At 44.0% G+C, this 7,708-nt stretch overlaps 1 protein-coding gene across 10 annotated transcripts in view; it reads right to left on the reverse strand.

The window, feature by feature from the left end:
* Window positions 1-2,259, reverse strand: part of LOC131201789 (uncharacterized) — a 169,899-nt gene extending 167,640 nt beyond the window's left edge. For all 10 annotated transcript variants that reach the window (XR_009156010.1, XR_009156005.1, XR_009156007.1 and 7 more), the window contains exon 1: window positions 748-2,259. Coding sequence is in view for 1 of the 10 variants with exons in the window: in XM_058190001.1 (XP_058045984.1) it covers window positions 748-1,502 (755 nt within the window). In the remaining 9 variants the exon portion in view is untranslated. The remainder of the gene's footprint in view (window positions 1-747) is intronic.
* Window positions 2,260-7,708: the final 5,449 nt, after the last annotated feature.

Here is a 7,708-nt window from a genome sequence, read left to right on the forward strand (position 1 = left end):
CCAAGTGTCCCCCGTAGATGTCATCGGATCAGCTGCGGCATATGGGCTCCGGGGCCAAGAGAAGCGAAGCAAGACGCCGGGGACTTCGGAGCAGGGTCTCCAGCCGGACGGGGGACGGGGGTTTCCTCCGGGGCTTCGGGTGGGAGGTGAGATCGGAGGCTGGCAAACTAGGATTATTATTATTTATTTATTTTTGCTCCTCGCCCGCTGCCCCTCCTCCTCCTCCTCCTCCTCTTCCACGTCTGTTTACCTCGAGTTTGAATTTTATCTGCGCAACATTAGCTGGAATGCGGACATCAGAGGCGGGGTGGAAGTAGGCGACGCGCACGCAAGCCCGGAGGGAGCCGCGGGGAAGCTTCCCGCCCGAGACACGCGGCCAACCGGGACAGCAGCAGCCGCCGCCGCTGCCTCCGCTGCTCCTCCGCCACCTCGACGCGGCGCAATCGCTCGGGCACAAAGAGGCGCAAAGGCGAGACCCCCTAACCCACCCACCCACCCACTCAGATCCCAGCCAAGGAGAGACTGCCCGGGCCGGGCTTTTTGGGATCCGCCAAACCCACTCGAGACTCTCAAAACCGAGCCCGTTAAAAAAAAAAGAGAGAGAGAGACTTTTTTTTTCTTACGGGGGAGGGTTTTTTTCAAAGGAAGGCTCGCGCCCCTCCCCCACCCACCCCGTGCCCACGCAAAGCATCTCAGCATCTTTCTCCTCTTCCTCCTTCCCCCCCCACAATAAGAATAACAACTTACCTCCGTCCGTGCCACCCCACGACGCGCGTGCTTTTCCTTCCCGGAGTGGTGGGAGAGGGGAGAAATAAAAAAATAAAAGTGGACCAATGTCCCCGCGTGTCCAGAAATCGCCAAAAAAAAACCAAACCCCAACACCCTTCTTTCTTCTTCTTCTTCCTTTTCTTCTTCTTCTCCTTCTCCTCCTCCTCCTTCTCCTTCCTTCTTCCTTCCCCACCCACCCTCACGGGCGATCGTGTTCCCGGATCCCCGAAATCATCTTCCCTGCTGCTTTCCCCGTCCTTCTCTTTTTTGCCCCACCCCCCACCCCAATTAAAAAAAAAAAAGACAACCATCCAAAGAAACTCGTTGGGGGGAGGGGATGAGTGGGATGATTGGCGGGGGGGGGGAAAGAAACTCGGGTGGAAAGGAAGCAGGTGCAATTCCCACGCAGGCGGGTTGCGCTGCGCCGAGGCTAGATAGAGAGAGAGAGAGAGACAGAAAGAGATCGCACGGAAAGGGGAGTTGGGAGAGGGGAGTCCGAAAGTTGAGACGGTGGGGGGGGGTCTCCTGCAAAACACCCCCTCCCCTTCTTTGCTGCCGCAGCCGCCGCTGATCCTGCGCAGGTTAGGTTGCCCCGGCCAAGGAGCCGAAAGAAACGCAGCAGTCCCGGAAAGTTCCTGCGCGCTGCCCGCTCCCTCGCCCGCCCGCGCACCGCGCTGCGCTCCGCCAATGCTCCGCTCGCTACAATGTTGTTTCATTATATCCGTGGCCATCATGTGACGCCCGGAGGCCTCGCTATGGAAACTTCGGGGACTCCCACGTGACTCCACAGCGGCGGCGGCGGAGAAGCGAAAGAGGCGGCGGCGAAAGGAGACGCGGATGCCGGAGATCCGCTGCTGCTGCTGCCGCCGCGGGACCCCCTTCCGCCCCCCCTCCCCTGAATGGGATACCCACCCTCCCCTCCTATATCGTTTTGCAAGAAACCCCGGCTCTCCAACCCTGGCGCTTTTATCCTGAGTTTCCCCTTCATTTCATGTCATCTCTCGTGTCCGTATATATCGGCTATATTATGCCTTATCTTTTCCAACGCGAATATATATATATATAGAGAGAGAGAGAGAGAGAGAGATAAATGGATAGATTTGCCGAGGTTTCATTGAAATGCCCACCGGCGCCTTGTATGGGTCATGTGTCTTATTAGGGTGGTTATGTTCGATCAGCGACGGCATGACCTCTGACGATGCCATATATATATATAAATATTAGGCTAAATAAATAAATAAACGCTCCTTTCCCAGCTGGTGCAAGGAGTCACTGGGCCGGGTGTGTTCCTGCAGTACCCTGGGGCAAAGGTAGACAGACAGACAGACAGACAGACAGATAGCTAGATTAAACGTGTTATTGTTATTGTTACTGTGTTGTTGTGGGGGGAATACAGAGAAGGAGATGATAGGTAGGTAGGTAGTTAGATATATTAAAAGTGTTATTGTTTTTGTGTTATTGTTGTGGGGGGAATATAGAGAAGAAGATAGGTAGGTAGATAGATATAGAAGAGAGAGAGATGGTAGGTAGGTAGGTAGATAGATAGATAGATTTAAAAAAACTCCAGAGGGGGGGTGTTATTGTGGGGGGAATATAGAGAAGGAGATGGTAGGTAGGTAGGTAGGTAGGTAGGTAGGTAGGTAGGTAGGTAGGTAGGCAGGTAGACAGACAGATATAGAGGAGAGAGAGATGATAGATAGATAGATAGATAGATAGATAGATAGATAGATAGATAGATAGATAGATAGATAGATAAGATAAAAAAAAACTGCAGAGGGGGGTGTTATTGTTGTGGGGAGAATATAGAGATGGTTGATACGTAGGTAGGTAGGTAGGTAGGTAGGTAGGTAGGTAGGTAGGTAGATAGATAGATAGATAGATAGATAGATAGATAGATAGATAGATAGATAGATTAAAAAAACTCCAGAGGGGGGTGTTATTGTTGTGGGGGGAATATAGAGGAGGAGATGGTAGGTAGGTAGGTAGATAGATAGATATAGAAGAGAGAGAGATGATAGATAGATAGATAGATAGATAGATAGATAGATAGATAGATAAGATTAAAAAAACTGCAGAGGGGGGTGTTATTGTTGTGGGGGGAATATAGAGAAGGTTGATAGGTAGGTAGGTAGGTAGGTAGATAGGTAGGTACGTAGATAGATAGATATAGAAAAGAGATGATAGGTAGGTAGGTAGGTAGGTAGGTAGATATAGAAGAGAGAGAGATGATAGATAGGTAGATAGATTAAAAAAACTGCAGAGGAGGGTGTTATTGTTGGGGGAATATAGAGATGGTTGATAGGTAGGTAGGTAGGTACGTAGATAGATAGATAGATATAGAAGAGAGGGAGATGATAGGTAGGTAGGTAGGTAGGTAGATAAAAAACTGCAGAGGGGTGTTTTGTGGGGAATATAGAGATGGTAGGTAGGTAGGTAGGTAGGTAGGTAGGTAGATAGATAGATAGATAGATAGATAGATAGATAGATAGATAGATAGATAGATAGATTTAAAAACTGCAGGGGGGGGTGTTATTGTTGTGGGGTAATATAGAGAAGGAAATGTGACTGCAATCCCAGATTTATAAAAAGTCCAAGGGTGGGGGAGCGAGAGATTGTTCAGGGTGGGGGTGGAGGGATAGAGAAAAGGAAATTTGACTGCACCATATCTGGTGAACAAGGCCAGAGCGTTTGCTAGGGCTAGGAAGTGCGGGGGGGCGGGGCGCGGAGGCTCCCCCAGCAAAGAGTTGGCGAGTTGAGGATCCAGAAGTAGGTCGGGCCGAGAGTTTCTTCTTTGCTGGCGCAACGAACCCGGATCAAACCAGAGGAGACAATAAGAGGGAGGGAGGGAGGGCATTGCAAACAGGGAGATGGGGGGTGGGCGGGGGGGGGGACAACTCCTCCGGACACGAAGCCAAAGCGGCTGGGCTAAGACTCAAGAGTTGCCAGCCTTACAGCTCGCTCGGTCTCTCTGCGCTGGCGGCGAGGAGATGCCAGCCTCTCTGGTAGGGAAGAGGAAGGGAGTCTGGTGGGTGGAAGAAAAACAGCTTAGCTTTTCTGCAGCTTTGATCCTAGGCCTTTTGGGTGGGGGGAATGCTGAGAGTAGCCGAGGGAAAAATTTGGGTCAGGATGCTGAGTTTGTGCAAACTGTCAAATTGGCCGAATGGCTCTTCCCTGCCCGTAAATTCGTTTTAAGGTGCAAGACTTAAAACATGGAATCACAGGGCTGGAAGGGACTTCAGAGGTCTTCTAGTCCAACCCCCTTCTCAAGGCAGAATACCTACCATGAAGGATGATAAAGTTGAACGAGCAAATAATGGAAGATTTCAATTTGAGCATAAACGTTTGTGCTATTATTAGATTTATATAAGCTTGTTAAAAGCAATAAATAGGGTTAATAATATTCTATCTGTCTTAAAAGGTATGGCGCTTAGAAAAGGGTGATTGGCATAGAAACGACACATCGAAATGTTGAATGATTACATAACGAAAGATTATAATTTAATAAAAATATGTGTCTCGTTACAAGGATTATATAAGCTTGTTAAATGAAACAAATAGGATTAAATCCTAATTTTATCTGTATTAAAATGTATGACACTCAGGTGCCAACTATTCACTTGATATGTTAGTAAAAAAATAAAAAGTAAAAAACTTTTTTTTTTAAAAAAAAAAGACAGAATATCTTATACCATCTCGATCAAAGGGTTGTCCCGTCTAATTCTGAAAACCTCCAGTGATCACTTAGGAATGCTGGAAGGCAAAAGCCGTTCTGCTGATTAATTGTTCGCCCTGACAGGAAATTTCTCCTTTTATTTCTCGGCTGGATCTCTCTTTCATGAACTTCCACCTGTTACTTCTTCTCCTGCCCTCGGGTGCTTTTTGGAGAGCAGATTGACCGTCTCTTCTCTGTGACAGCCGCCCTCAAATAAAATAAAAGGAAAGAAGAGTTAAAAGTAAGATCCCTCTGAGGAAAAGGAAGCACTTAAGAATTTATGATACATGCCACAACGGTTTGGATCTCTACCGGATCACTTTAATTGGCGAGGTCAAAATTCCAGACAAAGGGATGAGCTAGGCACCTTTAAAAGTTTGTAGGCCGTATTTTAGACAGAATAGAATAGAATAGAATAGAATTTTTATTGGCCAAGTGTGATTGGACACACAAGGAATTTGTCTTGGTGCATATGCTCTCAGTGTACATAAAAGAAAAGATACGTTCATCAAGGTACAACATTTACAACACAATTGATGGTCAATATATCAATATAAATCATAAGGATTGCCAGCAACAAGTTATAGTCATACAGTCATAAATGGAAAGAGATTGGTGATGGGAACTATGAGAAGATTAATAGTAGTGCAGATTCAGTAAATAGTTTGACTATATATATATATATATATATATATATATATATATATATATATATTGACTAGAAAGCCTTGACGGTGCAGTAAATGGGAATTACAGAATAGATATAAGAGCTGGCTTCTCCCAAAAAAATCCTGAACTTAAGAAAACATAACAAAGACAAAAAGTATAGTATAGTATAGTATAGTAATATATAATAATATAATATAATATAATATAATATAATATAATATAATATAATATAATATAATATAATATAATATAATATAATATAATATAATATAATATAATATAATATAGTATAGTATAATATAATATAATATAACATAGCATAAATAACATAAGATATAGTATAGTATAGTATAGTATAGTATAATAATATATAAGGTAAGATAAGATAAGATAATAATGCAATGCAATGCAATGCAACGCAACGCAACGCAACGCAACGCAACACAACACAATACAATACAATACAATACAATACAATACAATACAATATAAACAGTTATATTGCTTCTTGTCCTGCCCTCAGGTGCTTTGGAGAATAGCTTGACTCCCTCTTCTTTGTGGCAACCCCTGAGATATTGGAACAGTGCTATCATGTCTCCCCTAGTCCTTCTTTTCATTAAACTAGACATACCCAGTTCCTGCAACCGTTCTTCATGTTTTAGCCTCCAGTCCCCTCATCATCTTTATTGCTCTTCTCTGCACTCTTTCGAGAGTCTCAACGTCTTTTCTGCATCGTGGTGACCAAAACTGGATGCAGACTTCCAAATGTGGCCTTACCAAGGGTTTATAAAGTGGTATGAACATTTCACATGATCTTGATTCTATCCCTCTGTTTATGCAGCCCAGAACTGTGTTGGCTTTTTTGGCAGCTGCTGCACACTTGCTGGCTCATATCTAAATGGTTGTCCACTAGGACTCCAAGATCCCTCTCACAGGTACTACTATTGAGCAAGGTACCACATATTCTTTACCGTACTGTGCATTTTGTTAATGTTGCATAATGTGCATAATGTTGTTCCTTTAGCAAACAGGAATCCAATACTGGGGGTTTAGGATGAGGAAATCCTGTTTCAGTTACGATAAATCACCTGGAAAAAGAAGGTAGAAAGGCAATTGAGCAAGATCCAGCCCTGTTCGGTAACTGCAAACGAAGCAAATGCGATTTTAGGCTGCATCAACCGAAGTTTAGTTTCCATATTCTAATCAAAATGCCTTATTCCGTTCCAAGCCCCGTTTAGGAACAGTGGGAATTCTGCCTTCCCCTTTAATAGGATCGATTTAAGCCAAGCTGAAGAGCCATCTGTCTGGTACGCTTTAATTTGGATTCTGACCCTGAAAGGGGTCAGACTCTATGACCTCAAAGTCCTTTCAGACTAAAACATTCTACGAAAGAAATCCTTGCATAAATTTTGGGGAGTTGTTCGCCTACATATAGGTAAGCCCCAGTTAAGATTGTCAGCCAGATGGATGCATTTAGTACCGTATTTCCCCCAAAATAAGACCTAACCAGAAAATAAGCCCTAATGGAGCTGAATTTTTGGAGCAAAAATTAATAATAGACCCGGTCTTATTTTCAGGGAAACACAGTACATACGTTCTTTGGAATCACAGATAAAATATGCTTATTGTGAACTAATTTCCTTCAAGGTCAGGGAAAGTTAACTCCCAAATGATTAGTTCCTTTATCATCTTTTTTTTCCTGACTTTTATCCTATTTATGATTAATAGGTACATGCCAGGTCCTTTATAAAACTACTTTATATAGCTGAATTTGCTTAGGATAAGGTAAAGGTAAAGGTTCCCCTCGCACATACGTGCTAGTCGTTGCCGACTCTAGGGGGCGGTGCTCATCTCCATTTCAAAGGCGAAGAGCCAGCGCTGTCCGAAGACGTCTCCGTGGTCATGTGGCCGGCATGACTCAACGCCAAAGGCTCACGGAACGCTGTTACCTTGGTCCCTATTTTTTCTACTTGCATTTTTACTTGCTTTCGAAACTGCTAGGTTGACAGAAGCTGGGACTAGTAACGGGAGCTCACCCCGTTACATGGCAGCACTAGGGATTCGAACCGCTGAGCTGCCGACTTTTCGATCAACAAGCTCAACGTCCTAGCCCCTGAGCCACCTTATTGCTTAGGATTTTTGAGCCTAAATCCCTATTAAGCATAATCAATACTCAAATACTGCAAGCAAGCAAAGAATATCAAAGCTTACTGGATTTTGGGTGCCAAGACAGGGTTAGGGGTGGGGTGGGGTTGTTTCTACAAGGTGTTGTTGTTGTTGTTAGTTGCGAAGTCGTGTCCGACCCATCGCGATTACGGGTAACCATACAAGGTAGAGGACCATACATTTATTTATTTTACAGTTCTGGACACAAATAAATGAAGGGAAAGATAAAGGATACAGCTATTTATTTATTGATGTATTTATTACATTAGATTTAAGGGTTGCCCATTTCCAAAATGATTTATTAGAAAAGGGCTTGGATTTTAAAAGAATACCAAAAAAAATCACAAAAGAAACGATATATGCAAACTCCAAATATTATTATTATAAGTATTT

The sequence above is a fragment of the Ahaetulla prasina genome, chromosome 7, assembly GCF_028640845.1.
Source record: "Ahaetulla prasina isolate Xishuangbanna chromosome 7, ASM2864084v1, whole genome shotgun sequence".
Lineage (NCBI taxonomy): Eukaryota > Metazoa > Chordata > Lepidosauria > Squamata > Colubridae > Ahaetulla > Ahaetulla prasina.